This window comes from Xiphias gladius, chromosome 16 (assembly GCF_016859285.1).
Source record: "Xiphias gladius isolate SHS-SW01 ecotype Sanya breed wild chromosome 16, ASM1685928v1, whole genome shotgun sequence".
Classification (NCBI taxonomy): Eukaryota; Metazoa; Chordata; class Actinopteri; order Istiophoriformes; family Xiphiidae; genus Xiphias; species Xiphias gladius.
Window position 1 is genome coordinate 22598482 of NC_053415.1, and position 24749 is coordinate 22623230.

The 24749-nt window shown below is 40.0% G+C and overlaps 1 protein-coding gene across 1 annotated transcript in view; it reads left to right on the forward strand.

Moving 5' to 3' along the window:
• Positions 1-24749, forward strand: part of neb (nebulin) — a 64398-nt gene that overhangs the window by 25243 nt on the left and 14406 nt on the right. Inside the window, exons 55-115 of the mRNA XM_040147731.1 lie at positions 58-261; positions 364-468; positions 932-1039; positions 1150-1461; positions 1556-1759; positions 1853-1957; positions 2078-2185; positions 2281-2592; positions 2684-2887; positions 3094-3198; positions 3482-3589; positions 3692-4003; positions 4375-4578; positions 4715-4819; positions 4987-5094; positions 5189-5500; positions 5668-5772; positions 5960-6058; positions 6200-6301; positions 6412-6519; positions 6640-6951; positions 7067-7171; positions 7279-7383; positions 7486-7590; positions 7688-7795; positions 7910-8020; positions 8305-8502; positions 8919-9023; positions 9194-9298; positions 9395-9499; positions 9616-9723; positions 9835-9948; positions 10138-10335; positions 11371-11475; positions 11700-11804; positions 11909-12016; positions 12425-12532; positions 12653-12760; positions 12885-12989; positions 13109-13213; positions 13308-13412; positions 13528-13632; positions 13841-13945; positions 14047-14151; positions 15547-15651; positions 16058-16162; positions 16311-16415; positions 16559-16663; positions 16766-16870; positions 17258-17359; positions 19085-19186; positions 19329-19436; positions 19548-19652; positions 19772-19876; positions 19977-20081; positions 20233-20337; positions 20488-20598; positions 20701-20811; positions 20979-21080; positions 21991-22095; positions 24270-24383. Coding sequence (XP_040003665.1) covers positions 58-261; positions 364-468; positions 932-1039; positions 1150-1461; positions 1556-1759; positions 1853-1957; positions 2078-2185; positions 2281-2592; positions 2684-2887; positions 3094-3198; positions 3482-3589; positions 3692-4003; positions 4375-4578; positions 4715-4819; positions 4987-5094; positions 5189-5500; positions 5668-5772; positions 5960-6058; positions 6200-6301; positions 6412-6519; positions 6640-6951; positions 7067-7171; positions 7279-7383; positions 7486-7590; positions 7688-7795; positions 7910-8020; positions 8305-8502; positions 8919-9023; positions 9194-9298; positions 9395-9499; positions 9616-9723; positions 9835-9948; positions 10138-10335; positions 11371-11475; positions 11700-11804; positions 11909-12016; positions 12425-12532; positions 12653-12760; positions 12885-12989; positions 13109-13213; positions 13308-13412; positions 13528-13632; positions 13841-13945; positions 14047-14151; positions 15547-15651; positions 16058-16162; positions 16311-16415; positions 16559-16663; positions 16766-16870; positions 17258-17359; positions 19085-19186; positions 19329-19436; positions 19548-19652; positions 19772-19876; positions 19977-20081; positions 20233-20337; positions 20488-20598; positions 20701-20811; positions 20979-21080; positions 21991-22095; positions 24270-24383 — 8073 coding nt within the window. The remainder of the gene's footprint in view (positions 1-57; positions 262-363; positions 469-931; positions 1040-1149; positions 1462-1555; positions 1760-1852; positions 1958-2077; positions 2186-2280; positions 2593-2683; positions 2888-3093; positions 3199-3481; positions 3590-3691; positions 4004-4374; positions 4579-4714; positions 4820-4986; positions 5095-5188; positions 5501-5667; positions 5773-5959; positions 6059-6199; positions 6302-6411; positions 6520-6639; positions 6952-7066; positions 7172-7278; positions 7384-7485; positions 7591-7687; positions 7796-7909; positions 8021-8304; positions 8503-8918; positions 9024-9193; positions 9299-9394; positions 9500-9615; positions 9724-9834; positions 9949-10137; positions 10336-11370; positions 11476-11699; positions 11805-11908; positions 12017-12424; positions 12533-12652; positions 12761-12884; positions 12990-13108; positions 13214-13307; positions 13413-13527; positions 13633-13840; positions 13946-14046; positions 14152-15546; positions 15652-16057; positions 16163-16310; positions 16416-16558; positions 16664-16765; positions 16871-17257; positions 17360-19084; positions 19187-19328; positions 19437-19547; positions 19653-19771; positions 19877-19976; positions 20082-20232; positions 20338-20487; positions 20599-20700; positions 20812-20978; positions 21081-21990; positions 22096-24269; positions 24384-24749) is intronic.

Here is a 24749-nt window from a genome sequence, read left to right on the forward strand (position 1 = left end):
TTATGTGCATACTACAAAGTATGCAAAGAGTTAAATTCTGTGCTGCTGCTGTCACAGGCTGTCTACAAAGCTGACCTGAGGTGGCTCCAGGGCATGGGCTGGGTCCCCATTGGCTCACTTGACGTGGAGAAAGCCAAGAAGGCTGCGGAGATCTTGAGTGAAAGGAGCTACCGACAGCACCCCAGCACTTTTCCCTTCACGTGCCCCACAGATGATATGAACATTGTACTGGCAAAGAATAACGCCTTGACCATGAACAAGGTAGAATTCATCATTATCTTGATTTGCATTGGAGGTTTCACTCTGATAATTTCTTTGGTTAATAGCATAGTTAACACTGGGATTATTTGTGGTTTGTTCCAGCGTCTCTACATCGAAGCATGGGAGAAGGAAAAGACCAAGTTGCACATGAATCCTGACACTCCTGAGATCCTCCTCTCTCAGCAGAATGCTATCAACATGAGCAAGGTTGGTAGAATTCTTATTGCACATTACAGAAAGATGAACAATGAATAGTTTTGTTATGTGATCTTGGCTATATCTATGTAAAGGCTTGTTCTTGTGTTGGAGGTGTGACAATGTTATAACTGTTTAAAATAATTTTCACAGGATTTGGAGACCCTCTTGTATGCAGTTCTGATTGCTTATTAACCACCTTAAGCCTCATTCAAATTACTCCGTATTTTTACTTGAATTAGCAGCCAGATGAGATTCTTACAGTAGAATTTATGAACATTATCCCTTGAGCAAGTAGTACTGCAAATTTTACTGGGAAAATTTTTATATTCTCAAGCTTTTCTAAATGCCACAATTACATCTCCATGTTATATTCCCTCTTAAATAGATTTTATTAGGAGATAATATATAGTTTTACTATTGTAGAACCATTTTTTCATACAGAAAATGTATTAATTTATGTCTTTCTTTGCAGAAACTATACAGAGAAGGTTATGAGGCCACAATTAAAAAGGGCTATTTCCTCCCTGTGGATGCTATCTCTGTCAAGTCTGCTAAGGCCTCCCGGGACATCATCAGTGATGTGAGTGACTTAAACTGCATCATATACAGTATCTCTAACACACTAGTATAAGACACAATGTGAGAGATGTTCTAGTTGTAACACAAAACTTTTACTGCTGATTTCATCAGTACAAGTACAAGACAGGATACCGTAAGCAGGTTGGCCACCACATTGGTGCTCGCAGTGTAGAGGACGACCCTCTGCTCATGCTGGCTCTGAACTCAGCCAAGATTGCCAGTGATGCTCTGTACAAGAAGGACTTCAACAAGTCCAAGACCAAGTTCCACCTGCCAGTGGATATGCTGAGTCTTGAACTGGCCAAGAAATGCCAGATTCAGGTCAATCATGCCAACTACACCACCCGTTTGCACCAGTGGACTTGTCTGCCAGACTCCAATGATGTTGTACAGGCCAGGAAAGCCTATAATCTTCAGAGTGATGTAAGCACCTGACATATTCAACATATCTCAACATATACCACTTTGACTGTGCTCGTGTGTTTTGATGTTACATGTACATGCTTTTGCCCAACAGGTTGTATACAAAGCTGACATGGATGAAATTGTAGGTGTAGGATGGATCCCCATTGGTTCACTGGATGTGTTGAAGGCCAAGAATGCTGCAGATATTCTCAGTGAACAGTTCTACAGGCAGAAACCAGACACACTGAAATATACGACTGACATGACTTCCATGCCCATGGTCTTAGCCAAAACAAATGCTGATATCATCAACAAGGTGAAGAATATCATATCCCTCTTTTACAAATTTTGCACATTTGTTCAGTCGTTACCTGGTGATTACATCTTGTGTTTCTGTTTCTCACCACAGAGAAACTACATTGCTGCTTGGGAGGCTGAGAAGGTTAAGACTCATGTGACCCCTGACATGCCTGAGCTGTTGCTTTCCAAAGCTAATGCATACAACATCAGCAAGGTATGTTTGGTCTGTTTTGACTTGATCTAGTTTTCTATATCTATATATGTCAGTGAATATCAGTGTCATAGGCTCCATGATTATCATTTCATAATTCATCTATTTTCATTCCTTTTTCAGAAACTATACAGGGAAGCTGTCGACGAGATCTTCAGACAGGGCTATGACCTTAAGGCTGATGCTGTCTCTGTTGTTGCTGCCAAACATGGAAGAGATATCATTAGTGATGTATGTAACATCAAATTGAATTCTTTTCTCTCTTGTTTTGATGTGTGCTGGTGGTTATTCTCCTAACTGTCACTTCACTCTTTCTCTCTATGCAGTACAAATACAAGACAGGATACCGTAAGCAGGTTGGTCACCACATCGGAGCCCTCAGTGTCCAGGATGACCCTCTGATCATGCTGGCTCTGAACTCAGGCAAGATTGCCAGCGATGTTTTGTACAAGAAGGACTTCAACAAGTCCAAGACCAAGTTCCACCTGCCAGTGGACATGCTGAATCTTGAGCTGGCCAAGAAATGCCAGATCCAAGTCAATGATTTCAACTACAGAACTCATCTGCACAACTGGACCTGCTTGCCAGACTCCAATGATGTGGTCCAGGCCAGAAAGGTGTATGACCTGCAGAGTGATGTGAGTAATGAGAATTTTGATATAATCTGTTTGCTGAACACTGCAGTCACACTTTTAAAACGCAATATTACTCTTGTCCTCCCACTTGTAGGCTGTGTACAAGGCTGACATGGAATGGATCAAGGGTACAGGTTGGGTGCCAATAGGGTCACTTGATGTGGAAAAGGCCAAGAAAGCAGGAGAGATCCTGAGCGAGAGGAAGTACCGTCAGCATCCCAGCAACTTCAAGTTCACTGCCAACACAAGTGACATGCCTTATGTCCTTGCTCAGGCCAATGCCCAGATCATGGACAAGGTAGAGATAGCACATCTTATTTAATGTTATTTCATTGTATTCTTTTCATCAGTATTTTTTAAACATTTACAAAATGTTACAGTAGTTCCTTTTGTTTGACAAAAAAAAATTACTTGTTTTGACAAAGTCCTGTTTGTTTTATAATAATGTTCTATGACTCCAATATAGTCACGTCTCTCTAAATCATGTTAATATGCTGTTTACAGAAAGCATATATTTCTGCCTGGGAGAATGATAAGACCAACCTTCACATCATGCCTGACACCCCAGAGATCCTCCTGGCCAGACAGAATAAACTCAACACAAGTCTGGTAATGCAGTGGCTCTTCATGTAGTTGTATCACCAACTAGTATATATGATTAATAACATATCAGTAACTGTTAACTCTCTTTACTTATCTTAATCAATTAATTGTGCTAAAGTTTGAGCAATGGATGACATGATCACAAGATTGCTGACTTTTCTGTCACATCTACTGTAAAGGAAATTGTCTGCTCCTTATGTAGGTACTGTATTTTGTATTATGGTATACAACACACAGAGTGTGTATATATATATCAGAGACCTTAACAGCATCATTCTTGTTTCCTCAGAAATATTATCGTGAAGGCTATGTGGACTGCATTAATAAGGGCTACTTCCTTCCCAAAGATGCAATTTCTGTTTTATCAGCCAAAGCCTCCCGAGACATTGTCAGTGATGTAAGTCTGTACCTCTGTTTTAAAAGTTTTCATATTCCCTTCACTTTGTTCCAATGATTTGTATTCAGAAATCATCAAATTATTTCTGTCTCAAATTTTCAGTACAAATACAAGGCTGGGTTCCGCAAGCAGTGCGGCCATCATATTGGTGCCCGTAGTGTTAACGACGACCCACTGATTATGTTGGCCGCTCATGCAGCCAAGATCTCAAGTGACAACATCTATAAGAAGGACTTCAACAAGACCAAGACCAAGTTCCACCTGCCAGTGGATATGCTGACACTTGAACTGGCCAAGAAATGCCAGCAGCAAGTGAATGATTTCAACTACAGAACTCATCTGCACAACTGGACCTGCTTGCCAGACTCCAATGATGTGGTCCAGGCCAGAAAGGTCTACGACTTACAGAGTGATGTAAGTACATGTAAAATTTAGGGGCTTGTGGAGAGACGATGAACTAAGGAAGGATTGTTGGAGTTTGTTGTTAGCTCTTATCCTACCCTGTTATACCAAAAAGTATCATTACCATAATAGAAATTACATAAAGTTACTATGTTTTCTTGACCATGCAAACTCATGCTTAGGGTTGTTGAGGTTTCTATATCTGCGAGTTTCATAGATATTCGTATCATTCCCAACACTGTGAACCTAGATCTGCATCCTGCAGATTTGAATGGAATTTCTTTATCCATTTATGAAACACCCTGCAGTCAGAAAAATACAAATCCTAAAAAGAACAAAAATAATCGTATTTGATGAGGTTAAAACTGATGTTTGTTTTTTAGGCTGTATACAAATCTGATCTGGAGTGGCTGAGAGGATACGGCTGGTCACCTCAAGACTCTGTGGATGTCATCAAAGCTAGAAATGCCCAGACTATTCTCAATGAGAGGCTCTACCGCCAGCACCCAAGCACTGTCAACTTCACCAGCGTTGTGGACCTCCCAGCTATTGTCCTGTCCAAGCAAAACGCTGACAACCTCAGCGATGTGAGTAATAACATTTTTCAGCATGCTAAATTCTTTCTCTGGTGAATTTAAAACTTAAAACTAAATATTTTGTACAAGTATCTGTATGAATTAATGTGTCAAAATAAAGAAGTCAATGTTTTTTTCACTCTGACAGAGGAAATATAGGGAAGTCTGGGATAAAGAAAAGCTCACCATTCACCTGCCATCTGACACCCCCACCTTTGAACTGTCCAGAGCAAATGCCATCAACGTCAGCAACGTAAGTTTGTATCATTACTATTATTCAACATTTAAAAATATACACAAATATCTTAGAACTTAAAAAAAAATCTCATTCCTTGAAAAGTATTATCCTGTCAGTACATGAGCTTGATATGTTGACAGTATGTCTTACAGTTTATTTGATGGTTTTTTTGTTCTGGGCAGAAACTGTACACAAAGGCATGGGATGATCAGAAGGCCAAAGGCTACCATATCAAGGAGGATGCTATCTCTGTGCTGAAGGCTAGAGCTTCCAGAGATATCGTTAGTGATGTAAGAAAACTTTTTGGATAAGGTTTGATTAGAGCAATTTAATAAATTAGCTATTTGATGAATTGTCATTAACCTTTCATCCCTTCTCTTTTAGTACAAGTACAAAGATGGATACCGTAAGCAGGTCGGCCACCACATTGGTGCTCGCAGCGTGCAAGACGACCCTCTGATCATGTTGGCTATGAACTCAGCCAAGATTGCCAGTGATGCCTTGTACAAGAAGGACTTCAACAAGTCCAAGACCAAGTTCCACCTGCCAGTGGATATGCTGATACTTGAGCTGGCCAAGAAATGCCAGACTCAAGTCAATGACTTCAACTATAGAACTTACTTGCATCAGTGGACTTGTCTGCCAGACTCCAACGATGTGGTCCAGGCCAGAAAGGCCTATGATCTCCAGAGTGATGTAGGTTTATGGTAGTGCACATGGATAGTTTTCATTCACATACACTATTGTAGCAATGATCATGTTTTTCTATTTTAGCTCAAGAATCTTTCACATTGTGATCATTGTCCGTATAAATGACATGTCATGGAAAAACATGAGCAAATCTGCCTGCTTTGTATCCTCAGGCTGTGTACAAAGCTGACATGGATTGGTTACGCGGATGTGGATGGGTGCCACATGAGTGTGTGGATGTTATGAAGGTGAAGCATGCACAGAAGATCCTGGCTGAAGTAAGTCTGACTACTAATTAACTTCACTTTGACTTTGTAAGTAGTTGTAATATTACGAATTTTATATACATTTGTAAAAAAAAATTTAAGGGAAGTTTGGTTTATTTAATTAGAAAATAATGTGCACGTGTATCTCTAGTAAATTTGCTGAATTATTTTTTGACATATCTTTCCTGCTTTTATACAGAGAGGCTACCGTGTCAAGTTGGATGACCAGAAATTCACAGTTCCAACTGACAGAGTTGACTTGGTCTGTGCCAAGAATGCTGCTGATGTTCTCAACGAGGTAAGGATGACTCTCAGCTTTTCAGAACCTGCTTGGATATGCTTAAAGTCCTCTCTTCCGTTTAATCACCTCATATAAAAGTGGCAACATCGGATGTTAGGTGTTTTTGGTTACTAAATGTTGGTTTCTCACTCTTTTCAGGCCAAATATCGTGAGGCCTGGCACCAGGATAAGACACACTACTCACTGGTTGACTCTCCAACTCTTGCCACAGCCAGAGAGGTGGCTAAGAACGTTCACCCAGTAAGATGTCTCCCCATGTGATATAATTGCTGCGTATTTCAACACAAGAATACATCGTACTGTACCGATTTGATCCCCTTTTATTATCTAATTATTTCCATCTCTTGTAGAAACTGTACTCCCAAGCATGGGACCACGTCAAAGCCACAGGGTACTTCATGCCTGGAGATGCTGTGCCAATCAAGCAGTGCATCCAGATGACTAAAGTGCAGAGTCAAGTGAGTAGCTACTACAATGTTGCATCTTGTTCTGCATTAATAAGATCATTTATTAAAACGGTTTTTAATTTAAATAAGAACACGCTGTTATGGAGACAATAATTTTTGTCTCTCCTGCAGCACAAATACCTTGATGGATACCGTAAGCAGGTTGGCCACCACATTGGTGCTCGCAGTGTCGAGGACGACCCTCTGATTATGTTGGCTATGAACTCAGCCAAGATTGCCAGTGATGTTTTGTACAAGAAGGACTTCAACAACTCCAAGACCAAGTTCCGCCTGCCAGTGGACATGCTTCAATTTGAACTGGCCAAGAAGTGCCAGATCCAAGTCAATGATGACAACTACAGAACTCGCCTGCACAACTGGACTTGTCTGCCAGACCAGAACGATGTCATCCAGGCCCGCAAAGCATATGATCTTCAAAGCGATGTGAGTGCGCTCAGGAATTACACCAAACTAAGACTCATTTATCATAGTCACTAATTAAATTGAGAGGAAATTTTCTCGTGACCTACTAAAATGTGTCTTCGGTTTCTGTCTTCAGAATGTGTACAAGTCTGACCTGGAATGGATGCGCGGCTGCGGCTGGGTGGCAGCAGACTCTGTTGACCACGTCAAGGTCAAGAAAGCCCAGGAAATTCTCAACGATGTATGTTTACTGTGTTATATTCTGTCTTTGGATTTGAAAATTTTATTTTAGCCCATTCTGGTGTCAGCTCACTGTGTCTCATCTTGATGCCCTAATTTAATTTGCAGAGGCTTTACAAGAAGAATGCCAAAGAAGGCTTTGAAAAATTCACCCTGGTTGTGGACCGCCCTGAAATTCTCTTGGCAAAGATGAATTCTGCCAACCTCAGTGATGTATGTAAAAATCTAACATTTAAATTGCTAAATTTCAAGATGCACATGAATAAAAATTAGCAAATCTAAAATCTAAATTATCTTCTTTTCTTCCTATGCCAGCTCAAGTACAAAGAGACATTCAATGCAGAAAAGGGTCATTACATTGGGTCAGATGACACTCCTCTACTGGCCCATAGCAGGGAGGTGTCGAAGAACGTCAGTGAGGTACTTTAAAATGATAAATTATATTTACTAATTACATTTAATAATTACATTTAATCTTCCTTTTTTTTAATGTTGTGCCTACTTTGTGTAATTTCAGAAACTCTACAAACTGCATTGGGACGAGTCTAAGGCTACAGGCTACCATCTGGACCATGAATACATCCCACTCCTCAGCGGCAAGAAAGGCAGGGAGATCGCTAGTGATGTGAGTGTTTTGCACTTCTTTATAACAGTCAGTGCTGATAATGAAAAAGCAGAGGTTTTCTCCTTATAGTATTGTGAATATAATTCAGACTTTCATCATTCTGGATCCTACTAGGTCAAGTACAAGGATTCCCATGAGAAGGCCAAAGGTCACTACATGGCTGGAACCCTGGTGGATTTCCCCGAAGTGATGCGCTGTGGAAAGCAGGAGAAGAACAAGGGACTGGTAAGATATTGTTTCTCCATTTATTCCAAATATATCATGGCGTTTTAATATTTTTTCTTGGCACAATAAAAGAAAACTTAATTCATATGTCAACGAGATATGTTACTCAAGGATGCAAGATGTATGGCTTGTAAATCTTCTTCATTTAGCATTTTTAAGCATATAAATTGCTTTTATCACAGAGGTTAGGATTTATATTTGTTATAATCGTCATTTTTGGTTAATTTGTTTCACAATTTTAATGGCAATGTCAATAACTGCCCATGCTATGCGTGTCTTTACAGAGGCTCTACCACAAGAACTACCATCAGAACAAGACCAAGACCCACATCCCACCTGACGTGATTTCTAACCTGGTAGCTAAGCGGTGCCAGGATATGCTGAGTGACGTAATCTACCGCACCTACCTGCACCAGTGGACTTGCCATCCTGAACAGGAGGATGCCATTCGTGCCCGCAAGACCAACGAGATCCTCAGTGATGTACGTCCTGCTGCATCCTGTGGCAGACGATCGATCAAAAACTCACGTCACAATGGACTGTTTTAAAATTTTATGTTAAATATACAGGCAGTGAACTCAAAGTAACTATCTTTATGTATATGATATAGGGTTAATTGATAGTTGATAAAACTCTCTTATTTAAGGTTTTGAGAGCTATTGGGAACTATTGTAATCACATTTATTTTTGAGTTGTTCTCATTAATTGAGAATTTTCTTTGTTGCTACAGTTTTATTTGACAAGCAACTCTGTCCCAAGACAAAAGTTTGATAGTGGTCAACTTGATATACAGTATATGCTATAATAGAGTTTTGTGCAAGAGATTGTACAAAAATCCAAATGTTCTCTCTGTTATTGAATATACAGTTTTGTGCTTTTTGCCGTTGACAATTAATAGGTGTACTACAAGGATGACCTGAACTGGATGAAGGGTATTGGTTGCTATGTCTGGGACACACCAGAAATCGTTCGTGCCAAGAAGTGCCACGAGCTGCAGAGTGAAGTGAGTAACAACATGAAAGATCACAGAAAACCTTTTAAAACATGATTCACGGTTTATGGTTTCCTGAGCCGAGATGTTATTCTTAGAACCACCATAGCATTTACAAAATAATTTAATTCATTACCCTGTGGAACTGTGATAATTTGGCCATGTAATACCTTCCCTTATAGCTTAAATACAGAGAGGATGCCAAGAAAGAATTCAACAATTACTCCATTGTGACAGACACCCCTGCTTATGTGACTGCTGTTCTGGGTCACACCTGGGCCAGTGAGGTGAGTGAACTGGACTTTTAAAACATATACATATTATTTGACTTTAAAATGCCTGCCTCCAACTGAATGCATTATTTAAACGATTGTCTTTAACAGCTCAACTATAGGGAGGCTTATCACAAGGAGAAACACCTGTACACCACTGTTCTGGATACCTACGACTATGCCAGATGCCACAACTTCAAACACTTCTTCAGCAATGTAAGTGAAGATAAACATATCTGTCTTTCAGTCGGTGACAAGGTTTCAGACATCAGCTTTGTAAACTGCATGTTTACATGCAACAACAAGTTGATAACGTTGTTTTCTGTCAACAGAAAAACTACACTGCTACCTGGGACAAAATCAAAGCCAAGAGCTACCACATTCCACATGACTCACGTGCCTTGCAACACGCCAAGCAGCAAAAGACCATTCTCAGCAGCGTGAGTTCAACTATGAGTTCTGTTAATTTTATTCCATAGTTTTATTATGCTGGGATTTTTCTTCTTCGTATATATCGTTAAGAGACAATATGAATCATCTTGTCCCTTTAGGTGAAGTACAAGGAGGATTATGAGAAGTTCAAATCCCTCTACAGTCTGCCCAAGTCTCTTGAGGACGATCCTGCCACTGCTCGCTGCGTCAAAGCTGGAAAGCTGGTCCTAGATGTAAATAAGAATTTGCTTTGCCATTTTATATTCCACATATCGGCATTTTTTAAATGAGAAATACAGGAGCTGCACTGTAAGATTTGCTCTATTTTAACAAACGAGCCAAAATGCACCCAGCGGTGTAGATTTTTTTTGTGCATACATAATGCAAGAACTAAAAGAACCATCTGTTGTCCATCTATACAGCGTTTGTACAGGGAGAACTATGAGAAGACCAAGGCCAAGAACCATATCCCGCCAGACATGCTGGAGATCCTGTCTGCCCGCAACACCCAGACCACCATCAGTGGGATCAATTACCGCAAGTATCTGCATCAGTGGATATGCCTACCTGACATGCAGATGTACGTCCAAGCACGCAAAGTCATCGAGCAACTCAGTGATGTGAGTAACTGCCCTCAGTCTGATATTCTGTGCTTGCTACTGCGTAGCCACGGTAGCTACAGATACAAAATTACAACCACATTCTTGCTTATATTTTGCCAGGTATATCGTTTTTGATGATCTAATGTCTCCTTATTAACTTCCTTTTTTAACCGTAGCATCTTTTAGAGTGTAAGATAGTTTTGTATTTTAACGTGATAACCAGTTTCCAGCTGCCTTCATCATTTCAATATTTATAAATACGTTGTACATTCAAGGATGTATATAATAAAGGAGAAAAAAATAGATATTCTTTAAATCATATGAAACCAAAAGAAAGTGAGAAAAGTAAGAAAGCTTTGGAGCCTTAGTATATATGGTCTATGATTATTTTCATTCACATTAAAATTTACTAATTTGGCAGACGCTTTTATCCAAAGCGATTTAAAAGTGAGGGACAGCACTAAAGCTTCAGCACAGTAGGAGACCTTGAAGTAAGCACTAAGTACTAAATCTGTGCAATAAGACAAAGTGCAAGGAGATCAGGTAAAGAAATGCACCGAAAGTGCACAGAAAGTGCAAGTTAGGCATGTTAGGGTGTTAGACGTGATAGGAGAGGAGGTACTCTCAGAAGAGATGAGTTTTCAAGAGATTCTTGAAGATAGGGGGAGACATCCCTGCTCTGATAACATTTGGTAGCTTGTTCCACCTTTGGGGAACCACAAACGAGAACTGCCTGGACTGAGATTGCCTTGTGTGTAGGGATGGCAATGACAGACGACTTTCCTTGGAGGAACGCAGTGTCTGAGAAGGAGCATTAGCCTGCATGATTGAGCTCAAGTGGACAGTTGGAAACCCAGAATTCACTCTGTAGGCAAGCATTAGTGACCAGAATTTGATTCAGGCGGCCATGGGTGGCCAGTGGAGCCTATAAAGTCCCCATACTTTTTAAATCCATATACTGTATGAAAAAAGGTCAGATTTCAGCCAACTGCAATACAGTCATATCTGCCAAAAGTCACTTAACTTGTGCATTTCACTGTGGGCTCTCCGCAGATCGTCTACAAGGATGATCTCAACTGGCTGAAGGGTATCGGCTGCTATGCCTGGGACACACCAGAAATCCTTCGTGTCAAGCGTGCTGGTGATCTTCAGAGTGAGGTTAGCCCACTCAATATATGCATTCTTCAATTTAAGTAATGTGGTTTATAACTTTCACTTCTCTTTCTGGTGTTCATTTTGTTTTTAAATTTCTCTTCTCTTTCTTACACAACTTTTGTAATCTTAACTTCCTGTCCAGTAAATCCTCTATAGAGTTTTCATACTACCCAGCGTTTTTATTTAAAAGTGATGCTGACTGCCATGTTCTTGTATTTTTATTCCAGAACAAGTACAGAGCCAAAGGTATTGAGGCTTTCAAGGACTATTCAGTAGTGACGGACACTCCAGTGTATGAGACGGCCAAGCAGAATGCCCAGAACCTGAGCGATGTAAGTGACTCTTTAAATTTTCTTAACAATGTTGACTACCTATTTGTCATTTGTAACAAAAATTTTTTACCATACATCTCATCTTTTTTCTTCTCTTTTTCCAGCTGCACTACCGGTCTGATTACAATGCCAACATCAAGGGCACAAACACTGCTCCTGCTGTTACCATTGACACAGAAAGGGCACGCCGGGGAAACCACATCCAGAGTGATGTAAGTTAATATTCCTTGATATTCACTGTACTTGTTTAGGAATTACCGTTATATATGGACAGTATGTATACTGTGAGAATATTTTCACAAATCCTGGATGTAAGGAGCATCCTACGCAAAACACACTCTATTGTTTATGCTATAATAAGAAGTAATTTGAGATTGTGGACACATAAATAATCAGTACAGTGCATAAATTAAACACTGAGAAATTGCAGAAAATAAACATAGTGCACTACTCTAGGTAGCAAATACGAAGTAGTTTTAGATATTAAACTATTCTCAAAAGGTTTCTTTCAGGTTTACGTTCAGCGTTTTAATTAATTGTGTTTCTGTACATCTATTGGCATACATGTTTTTCAAGCTGAAATCCGTTGTGTCTCACCCTGTTGCATTGGCTCCTCTCAGAACTGGTACAAAGAACTCAACAAGAACTACATGCCGACTGGTTACTCCCTGCCCCATGACACTCCCCTCATCAAGCAGGTTAAAAAGAACAGCGTTATCACCAGCAATGTAAGTATTTCACTTTCTTGAATCATCTAGTGCTCTTGTCCACTCGACCGCAATTGAGCCCTATTGATAATGTAGTTTGATGTTAGTGACTCACATACTTTTACTTTTTAAATTTTGTAGGTGAAGTACAAGGAGGCCTATGAGATGACGAAGGCTAAGGCATACACTCTTCATCCAGAGGGTGTCAACTTTGTCAACGCAAGGACTGCTAACAAGATCATCAATGATGTAAGATAACACACTGCTGCTATTGTTGACCCAGACAAATTAGTTTGGTGGAGATATACATCACTGCCTTGTGACACTTTCACTTGATGAAACAAGCTCATATGTCGCCTTCTTCCCTCCGCAGCGTCTGTATCGTGAGACCTACCAGAAGCAAAAGAGCAAGATCCACACAACCTACGACACCCCTGAAATCAAACAAGTCAAGATGAACCAGGAGCACCTCAGCGACGTACGGAACCATTGTCACATAATTAAAGTCATTCATGCTCCTATTTTTGATCATGTAGCTTGATGGAGTGGATTAGTATGTTGTATTTATGCCACATTTTTGTTCCCCTGTCATCCTAGTTGTGGTACAAAGAGAAATACTACAACAACAGAGGACAGCTGATCTCTATGCCAATTACACCCGAGCTGATGCACTGCTACCGCGTCAATGAGATCACCAGCGAGGTATGGCGAAAAGAGACATGAGTTTGACACACACAAAAAATTAACTTAAAATCCTTTGTAAGAAAGGGTTTGTTAAAATCGTTTTTCTTTTTAGCTGAAATACAAAGAGGATCTGATGTGGCTGAGAGGCATTGGCTGCTTCTTGTATGACACCCCAGAGATGGTCCGTGTCCGCAAAATCACCAAATTTAAGGTATGTGTTTCCTTTTGGTTGGAATATCCCATCATGTCAGTATCCTTCATTTTCAGAGCACATTCAACTTGCTACAGTTGCATCATGGTCCTTGATATGGTCCGTTTTTTCACTTTTATAGGAGGGCTACCCAGTGGAGGCCAAGAAGAACCTTGCCAACTTCTCTGTGGTCCTCGACACTCCAGAGTACAAGCGTGTGACTGAGCTCAAGACCCACATGAGCAATGTGAGTCGTTTTCCCAAACATTTTATCACATTATATGAATAGCTTCACATCATCAGGTCTCCAAACAAAAGTAAATTTCTTGATAATGAAGTAGCTTTTAAATAGCTTTTAATAGCTTGCGATGTCTTCAATGGTTTTTCAGAAAATTGTTCGTATACTGTCAGAAAATAAAAATTTACTTGACTTCTTGTTGCCCCTCTGTTTTCAGCTGATCTACAAAGCCCATAGCAAGGAGGAAATGGCCAAGGTCTCCACCACTTTGGACTCTGTGGACATCAAGAGAGCCAAATGGGCCCAGCAGCTGACTAACCATGCAAGTTCACACACAGCATCACTCAATGAATGTATTGTTTTAGGTAGATTTATGTTCTTTTTCTGATAATGTAATGATTATTTTTGTTTGTTTCTCTGCAGTACAAGTACACAGATCTGGCTGCTAAGGAGAGAGCTCATTTCACTCCAGAACTTGAAACTCCAAACATGGGCCATGCTAGAAAAATGAAAGTGGTCTACAGTGATGTAAGTCCAACCCTTCCTCTATTTCTTCTTAGGTTTTCCTTGCTGTTGAATAGCGGGCTACTGTACCTTGATTACCCCTCACCTCTGTAGAACTTAAATGAGAATATGTTGTTAGTGTTTCTATTTTTATGCCTCCGCAACAGTGACAGCCGTGTTTTTGAGTTGTCGGTCCGTCCCATTCTCGTGAATGCGATATCTCAGGAAACGCCTTGAGGGAATTTCTTCAAATCTGGCACAAACGTTTACTTGGACTCAAGGATGAACTCATTAGAATTTGGTGGTCAAAGGTCAAGGTCACTGTAACCTCACAAAACATGTTTTTCGCCATAACTGAAGAACTCATACACTAATCATGACAAAATTTCATACAAATATCTAATGGAATAAAATGATGAGGTGATGACATTTTATATCCAAAAGGTCAAAGGTCAACTTCACTGTAACACTGTTACACAGAAGGTGAGATCGTGACCATATTTCACATTTAGTCGGATACTGAACTGGTTACACTGTTTTGGGTGCCAACCTTGAAACTGGCGGGGATAATGTAGATCTTCTGTGCTGCCGAGTTGAAGATGTGTGTGAAGCATCCATGTCAAGCATTGTCTACTGTCATGACTACAACTTTGTGTTCTATAAGAATCAGCTTTATTGGCCAAGCATGTGAGCACATACAAAGAGATCGGACTCTGTTTCTCGTTTCTCTAAATGAAATTACACACTAATACAGTAGACATTCAGCAGAACAAGAACAAGAAAGCTAAACAAAGTAAAGTCAAATCAATTTCATTTATATATCACTATATCAGTAATCAAAAATTTGCCTCAAGAGGCTTCACAATCTGTACAGTAAACAACATCCTCTAGCCTTGTGGGTCCAGTCCAGTTTTAATTGATTTGACCTGTAGGAGTCCACCCTCTTCACTTCCTCTCCCTGGAGGAAAACTACGACAAGGGGGCCTCCTGTGCCTCTGGCAGTCCACCAGAAGCGCATAGGTTTTGCTGATACTGAGCTTCAGGTTATCTTCGTTATACCATGTGACGAAGCTTTCTGTCAGTCCTCTTTGCTCCTCTGTAAAAATAGTCTCGGAGTGAAGACAGCGTTTTTCTCACTGGAAATTATTCACTGGATGTCAGTATAGTTATAACCTCAATTTTGACCAAAAATACACTCAATATCTTTTATTAAATTCTTCACTACATTTATGAGTCTAGACAGACATCGATGTAAACTTGACTGGTTGGTCGAGGCCTACAACTGCGAGGTGGTTATTCAATGGTATTATGTAGAATGCTCTATGCTACAGAATAGGAATTACTGTTGATCTTCTAAGTTATCCAACTCTCTTCTGGAACAAATTTCTGATGTCTTACATAAATGATTTCTTTCCTTAGAACAAGTACAAAGAACAGTATGAGAAGATGAAGCACAGGTACACTGCCATTGCTGATACACCTCTTCTGATCCGTGCCAAGAAATCCTACCTCCAGTCCAGCGATGTGAGTAACACATTGAATAACCTGTATTGCAAACAGTAATATTTATATAAATGCCATGAACCAGAGAAGGACATTTTTAAATTTTGGTTATTTTTAGTTTAGACTTTTAGAGAAAACTGGATATTAACTGGTCAGTGTTGCTCAACTGATTTTAGAGCACTAATCTAGAAAACTTTGCAATTAAACCTGTGTAACTCCACCTGAAGAAGCTACTATTTAAGCCGAGAATTTCATTAGCTAATACAGCTGATAGTCTAAGTATTGTCTTTCATTCAATTCAGTACAAAAGTGCAGCTGTTGCCTTTGAATTATAATAACTAATAGAGAAGAGATGCCATAAACACCACTAAACACATGCGTTTGTGTTCAGTGAACATCCGACACATTTTGTTCTTTATGTCTTCAGCTGCGCTACAAAGAGACCTTTGAGCTGGCCAAGGGCCACTACCACACAGTCAAGGATGCTCTGGACATCATCTACCACCGCAGAGTCACTGATGATATCAGTGAGGTGAGAAATAGAAATGAGCTGGTTAATTATTTGTTATCAAAGTCTAAGCACCTTGATATTTAGAAAATGGTGACAGAAATTTTAAGATCATTTTAATCTGAGCTCTTTCATCTCTCTTACTGTTTTTCTCTCCATCTCTCTACCTCAGGTTAAATACAGGGAGAAGTACATTAACTCCCTGGGTACATGGAAGTCCATCCCTGACCGTCCTGAGTTCTTCCTCAGCAAAATTGTCAATGATAACGTCAGCAACGTGAGCACTGTTGAACTTGCATTCCAAAATTATGCACGCTGTGTTCAAATATTTACCCACTGTGGGTAAAAGGGCACATTGTATCATTGACATACTATGCTGCATTTTTTTTAAATCAAATCCCTTTTGATTTCTTTTTTAAGGTCAAGTACAAAGAGGACCTGGATTGGCTGAAGGGTATTGGCTGCTTTGTGTGGGACACACCTGAGCTGTTGCGGGCTGAGAAGAACAAGACGCTGTACAGTGAGGTGAAGGATACTTCTTATGTTGTCGTAAATTCATATCACAAGTTTGCTTTCTGTTATATTTTTCTGCATGTTCCAAATAACACTTTCATTTCCTGGTAACAGAGACTGTACAAAGCTTCCTATGAGAGGGACAGAGGCAACTTCAAGTATACCAGCGACACTCCGTTCTTCCATGCTGTCAAGAATGCTTCCATTCTCATTAACGATGTGAGTCCTTTCATTCTTTAACCTAATACAGAAATTGAAAAAAAATTTTTGTAGCAAAAACGTTACACTTAGTTCGTTGAGTGCCATTTGTTAAAAATAGATGCTTTAATCATTGATCACTTTTCTCTGTCACTGTGCATCTGTATTGGACTCTCAGCTTGGAGGTAAAAGAGTGTGAATTTATAGCACTATTTGATTATTGCCTACAGTTGTTATGACCCGTTCCTTTTATGTGTAACCATAATATCAGTTGTTTAAAATGTGTCCATTGTTCTTCATATCAACTTGTTTTAACCTTCCTTTGTTCTCTGGAGAAGTCTCATCAAATGACAGTGCACATGGTTTTCTGGATATTTGTCTTTAACTACCTTCTGACATTCTGAGCAGAGGGTCTACAGAGCTAATTATGAGAAGACCAAGGATAAGTTCACTATAACTACAGATGATCCTAGATACCAACTGGCCAGGGAGAACAGGAAGATGAGCCAGGTAAACGCCCCGGTCATGTTGTACGACCAGCCTGCCTCCTCTACTGCTACGTCCGGTCCGGTCCTCCAGACCTCTGACACTGTTGCATGAGGTTGTCAACAGACCCGCCGGGGGTCATCCTCGCATGGCTGTGACAGTTCTTCCAACACGATAAACTTCTCTCCCTATCCGTATTAGTGTCTGCTCGTTCTCTGTCTTTCTCTTCATCCCACACAGGTTATTGTAAACAGTGCCACTCAAATAGCAGCAGGAAGGCCATCTTGAGTGAGCAGGACGCTCCGTTATCTGTGCCATCAGACAGACAGCGTAATGACTCGTTCATTGATTAAACTTTTTTTTAAATTAAATTATGAATATGTCGTAGCCAATGAGCAAATCAATAGCAAACACTAGTCCAACTTTGAGAAGGTGATTATTTCTGTCAATCTGAGGGCACAGATGAGGACCAACAGCTCCTTCGTCACACTTGGATCTCCGGAGTACTTCTCCAGTCCTCCCAGTGTTACTGTTGTTTTTCACCTGTCCTCAACTACGGCATGCTGTGTTTGTATGTCGTGTGTGTGGACAGAAAAAGTATAAATCCAGAGCAAAGGATCTGCTAAAGAGTGGCTGCAATGAGCTACTCCGCCCTGACATCCTCACAGCCCTTTACCAGTCCGCTATGGGCAGTAAGGTAAACAACCACAGAGCAATGAACCATGGTAACCTTGATCCCTGTCCACAAACAGGCAGAAAATAGGCATTTTGTAATTTCAAAACTTCGAGTCATATATGAATGGCACCAGGTTATTTTGGTCCTCCCAGCTGTTTCTGGACAGGGTCTTTTCAAATACTCATCCTGTAGAAACTATTTCACTCCATTCATCTCACTTTAATTCCTAAAGGGGTTTTAACTTCCACCCCAGTCTTCCATGCTTTAATCATCTCCATCACCACTCTTCTTCATGTCTAGTTGATTACCAAACCTTTAACTAATCCTAAAATGCAGTGCAGTAGTTGCCTGACAGCCATGCAGAGTCAGTAATGCAGAAAATTCCAGCATTATATCTTCTACAGAGACAGAACTTATAATTTATCTTTACATCAGTCACCTGCCATACAGTTAGATATTATATTTGTTAAAGCCAATCTGTAGACTTTAGATAGTTTTCTTCCTATAAGTTTTTTTTTATCTGCACAATGTCTTTTCTGATACTATTAAAGTGCCAAATTCAGAAATGTTTTGAGTTAGTTAACTTTCACTGTCTTCTCTTGAGTAAACCTCATCTTTATTGAAGCCATTCCATACATCAGCCTCAGATTAAGTGAGCAATTGCACAAGCTGGACTGCTGGTCACCATGAACTGCGTGGGCACTGCAGACTTTCATGCCTGAATAGTGGTAACACGTGTCCTTGTCTTCATTTTCACCTGGAAACTAACTCCATTTGCATTTGTACATGTTTCATAAAGCATGTTTTGATAAACTCATGCATGGCACCACTTGACTCATTATACATGCTGTATTATTATTAGATAGGTTACATAATAGATAGTATTGAAATAGTTAGTTAACTGTTTTGTACTATGCTCTTGTATTGCCTAAGTTTATCCAAGAAAAACCTAGAAAAAAATTAGAAGCAAGACAAGTTTTCAGAAGACGTGAATAAAAAGAAATTATTACAGCAGCAAACTGATTATGAGTGATACTAACTTTCTTGCCTTACATATTATCCTCCTCCATCAGTGGAGGTACAGGGAGCAGTATGAGCGTGCCAAGGACAAGTTCACCTCCATTTTGGAGACTCCTGAGTATCAGGCCCACAAACGCAGCAAGAAGATCGGTGACGTAAGTTTGTGTTTTGTTTTGTTTTTTGCTTTGGTTTTGTGCATAATGTAAACATTTTTTAGTTCAAAAATTCTACGATTTCTTTATTTATTTTGGTTTGTTTTGAATTGACCCTGACTATGAGGGGATTATTACTCCTTAGATCATCTACAAGATGGAGTACAACAAGACCAAGGCTAAGGGCTACACCTTGCCTTATGACACGCCATACCAACAACACATGAAGAAGGTCAAGGAGCTCACCAGCAATGTAAGTCCCACTCAGACTGGCTGCACCTACGACACTTTTTTACAGTCATAGGAAGCCAAAATATGAAATTCATTTTTATGTTCGATGGTGTTTTTTTCATGCATCTTGCAGCTGAAGTACAAAGAGGTGTACGAGAAGAGCAAGGCTCAGATCAACATGGACCCCGAGGCTCATTCGATTCGCGCTGCCAAGGAGGCTTACAAGAACATCAGCAATGTAAGTGTCTTTAGTGACAGTATTGGGAAATTTCTATTTCTGTTCATTATTGATAAAAGTTGAACTCAAAATACGTGAAAATATTGATTAAACATTTTATTTTTTTTCCCCATTAATAGCTTGACTACAAGAAAAAGTATGAAGCCACCAAGAACAAATGGATCTGGACAACAGACAGACCTGACTTTGTAAATGCTGCCAGGAACTCTTTGCAACAGAGTGACGTAAGTTGTTTCCTCATCTTTTTGTTTATGATTTTAATTTTTCATTTTAACAATATGCAACAGCATTTTTCAAAATTTTCTCCCTTTGTTTCATCCACAGGTTGAGTACAAGTATGACAAAGAGATGCTGAAGGGCTGTGTGATACCTGTAGTTGATGACAAGTACACCATCCTGTGCAAGAAAAATGCTGATATGGCCAGTTATGTAAGTTTCCCCCTCTTTATTAGCAACTCTACAATGAAATGAAATCACCAAAGGGCAGAAAGACCTTAACTTTAGATCTCAAACACGATTACTTTAGAATGTATTGTTTAACATGTTGTAAACTAATATTTTATTAATTTCTGCCCCCCAGGTGAAATACAAAGAGAAGTATGAAAAGGCAAAGGGCCACTATGTGCCCATCCATGACACTCCTCAAATCCTCCATGCCCAGGCTGTGCGAACTCTGGCATCGGAGGTAAAAAATGTTCAGTAGAAAATAAAACAATTTGTATACACATTTGAGTAAACCTTTATCAGATTTATAATAATGATATATTAGACTGAAACAGCTGTTTTTATGACTACCAAAATATGTGTTCTATAAGTTCTTTATTTTCTTCCCCAGAGCAAATACAAGGAGGCCAGTAAGAAGGAAATGCAGTCTGGCTCATTCACTACCCTGTCTGAGACCCGTGACACAGCCCACAGCAAGGAGGTCAACAAGCTTGTCAGCGGGGTACAACTTTCTCACTTTTGTTTTACAAAATCAGCCCAGATACATCATAATCCTGAACTATTTTTGTGCTGCTGGCCTTGACCTACCATTCTCTCCTTACAGAAACGGTATAAAGCAAAGTTTGAGAAGGAGAAGGGCAAGTCAGTGTATAACCACATGATCGTTCCACCTGATGTTCAGCATGCCATTAATGTGGCCAAGACTCAGAGCAGCGTGAGTCATCTCCACAACTGTGCTAAAATAATGTTTTACTGATTTCAATCACAGAATACAATCTACGGGTTGGGATAGTTTCACATTATCTCTTATTTTTCTTTAGATGTGCTGGTCAGTTTATAGCACATACTGTATTCAGTCTGCTCCTCTGCCCAATGCCACAGGTTGCTTACAAGAAGGACGCCAAAGCCAACCTGCACTACACTACTGTGGCTGACCGTCCTGACATAAAGAAGGCTACCCAGGCTGCCAGACTCATCAGTGAGGTAACCATCAAGTAGATGCAAAAAAACTCCTAGTAGGTTAAAAACTAACACCTTTTCACACAAAGACAGAAATACTGTGTACATATACCCTCTTTACATCAAACGTACCAACCTGTGAACACACGTCTCTGTTTTAAAAAATCCCAGTGTACACTGGCCTGATTTTCAATCCCACAATTGGCCATAACTAGATGTAGACTCACCTTTAATCTGATGTTTGCTTGTAAATATGTCCCACTGGTCCACAAGTAATTCAACCTTTTAATGAAAGGAATGGAAGGGAAGCAGCACAAATACAGATGGGTGACAAATTAAAGGAAAAACCAACATATAGTGACTTAGTAAGATGCTGGGCCACCACGTTCCACCAGAACAGCTTCAATGCGCCTGGCATTGATTCTACAAGTCTGTAGAACTCTACTAGAGGGAGGAACACCATTCCTCCGAAAGATGTTCCCTCATTTGGTGTCTTGATGGAGGTGGAGAGCGCTGTCTAACACATCGGTCCAAAATCTCCCATAGGTGATCAGTTGGATTGAGATCTGGTGACTGCGAAGGCCATAGCATACGATTCACATAATTTTCATACTCATCAAACTATTCAGTGACCCCTCATGTCGTCTAGATGGGGGGCATTGTCATCCTGTTTCTCCACTAACTTTTCAGGTTTTTCCTTTAACTTGTCGCCCGTCTGTATGTCGCACTGGCATGGTCCCTCAAAAACTGAAAACCATTAGAAAATTGTTGTTCTCCCACCACTGATGGACTGAAAAGTCGTCCCTTGGAAATTCAGCACAAAATCACCACAACAATGATGACTTAGCACTAAAAGAGCATGTGACGACAAAAAATAAAAAAGAACAACTTTGTACATGGTCCAGTGATTCTTGTTTGGTCTTGTCTCCATCAGGTCGGCTACCGTAACAAAGCCCGTGAGGAGGCAAGCCGTGGAGGTTCTCTGGCTCACCGCCCAGACATCGATCTGGCCACTAAGGTGTCCACGCTGACCAGCCAGGTACACCACGTCAAATCGACCGTCTGTCTCATGAAGCCCTGGACCAGTCCTGCAGCTTTCCCACAGTCCACACAGATACACACAGCGATCACCTCTTAGGAAATGTTTACCTTATTTATTTTGCACGCATGACAGCTGGAATCCTTCAGTGGAAGCCATGTTACACCAGCAAAGATCAGCAGCGTTGGATGTCATTGTCAGATCAGCTTTCATAAGCTAATATTTGCAGACTAGTATTGCTGTGGTAGATGCTTAGCAGCAGTCCTGCAGAGCTAACAATAGAACTAGCAGCTCTTCCATAGCGCTTCCTCTGCCATCCTGCTTTACAGTCCATGTCATAGTCTTTCATTGTGACGCCGTGAAAGTAGATTTACATGTTTAACTGCTCATCTCATTGTACATGTCCCACCCCATCCTTAAACCTGTCCTCCTACACTGCTCCTCTCCCTTCATCCTTCTATACTTTACTCTTACCCTCTTCCTCATCTCTTTTCTCTCCTCTCTCCTTTCATAATTTCCTAGTCTGTGTGTTCTCATCCGTCCATCTCACTGCGCTTTGTAGGTGGAGGCCAAGCCCTCCCTCCATGGAGCTGCTTCCTATGATACCCCGCTGATGCGCCACATTAAGAAAATGAGTGCCGTGACTAGTGATGTAAGGAGGTTCACGCCCTGAAACTGACGGGCTGCTACTATATGTGTGTCTCCTGTCTCTCTGTTCCCTTCATATCCATCTATTGACTGACTCATTAGTTGATTTCTGATTTTACTGCAGGATTCACTGAGCCTTTAATACAAACCATAGGGAAGTTTTATGAAAAGATTTGATTCAGCTTTTCAGATGTTGCAAAGCTATTATTTTGATTTAGCTTGTAAACCTTTCTGCTCTTTGTTTCCCTGACAAGCTTTGGCTCATTGCTAAGCATAGACCGGCATTGCATTACATTGCTGCATTAGCTGCACTGGTGCCAATAATGTATGCAAATTAATCTTTTTTATTAATTTTGTTTAACATTTTTATAATTTTCCCACATTTTTCCCATATCACTCAGTCATTATTTCTGTCTCTGACATGTAAAATTGAAGGATATCAAATCTTCTCTAAAACATGTGTTTCTGAAGCCGTCAACTATGCTGAGTGTAGGATTTCTGAAATGTTGGTACAAGTTTAAAAATGTGTTAAAAGTGCAGATTAATTAATTAATTAGTTCATTCGTAATACTGCTAGATTTGCAAATTTTTTCCTAAAACAATGTTTAAGGATATTGCTTTGTCTCACTTTCTCTCTAAAGCTGGTTGACCTGCCGATTGAAAGAACAATCCAGACTCCTACTGAAGCACAACCACAATCATACTGCCTTACCTCTTCCATATATACTCCATTATATATGAAGTCCATGATATGTTTACCTGGATCAACAAAATGCTGTATTAGTCGCTGTTCACACTTAGCACTAAAATGAATCTTGGGTGGTTTGGTGCTTTAAATACACTTGTAAATGCACTTGAATACTTAAAGAACAGTACTGGATTAGATCACTCAAGACACTGGTCAGCTGAGATGCATTCTGATGTCAAATGGGAACTACAGTCCACCTTAACTGAATCCATGCATGAACTTGTTATATCCGGATGCATGACACTAGGTCTGAAGAGCGTGTGAGGGCGTCTCCACAGCTGACCAGTTTGGTTTGCCTGAGAAGAAGCCTGATGTGATTGCTTTATTAATGTGGCTTCTTACAAAGGCTGTGAATTCTTCTCAAGCCTGGAACCAGAATGCAGACGTGAACATGCCCTTTGAGACGCTCTTGCCCTCTGGGACTAATTATCACTATAATTGCTGAATGAGAATTACAAATAAATTGATGCATGGAAAAATTTATCATTTTTAGAAGATACACAATTATACTGCAGTTTTTCTTGTATAACAAAGGATACAAACTAAAGTCGAGTGTTAATATTGAGAAGAGTGCAGTACGCAGCATGTCCAAAGCTGTTACACTAAACTATTTATAAGGAATCAGTAACTCATCCCTTTTTATACACTATTAAAAAAAAGCACAATGTTGTTCTTTAAATGTTTCCAGTGTGATGGAGTCATGTAAATCTTCCACTGGTTTTGGTCTCCCCGAAAGTACCTATACTAACACTTACATATATATATCCCACCCTATTAGGTGAAGTACAAGGAGAAATTTGACAAGGAGATGAAAGGAAAGAGACCAAAATATGACCCGAAGGAGAGTAAGATTTACAAGACTCTGAAGGATGCAAATGTGCTGGCTAGTGAGGTAAGCTGCATCACTCCACATAATTTCTATAAGCACTATGTTAAACGACAAGGATGGTTTCCTTCTGTCAGCCACTGTCCAAGACACGGATTCATGAGATAGTGTGTTGTTTGGGGACTTTTTTTCTACTTAACCCACAGTGGGACAAAATCATAGATGCCTCTGTAATGTCCTTGCATGCTGTTTGAAAGTATGTTGGAAGGGTTCAGTAAGGCTAATTTCACCAGTTAGCATGAGGCACCTTCACAATGCACGTGAATTAGTTTCATTCACTCTTGGTAAATACATAAAATATTTTTTCCCAAAAAACTATTGAACTCATTTTGTTGAACCCTTTGTTAATAATTTAGTTTTTGTATTGTTTTT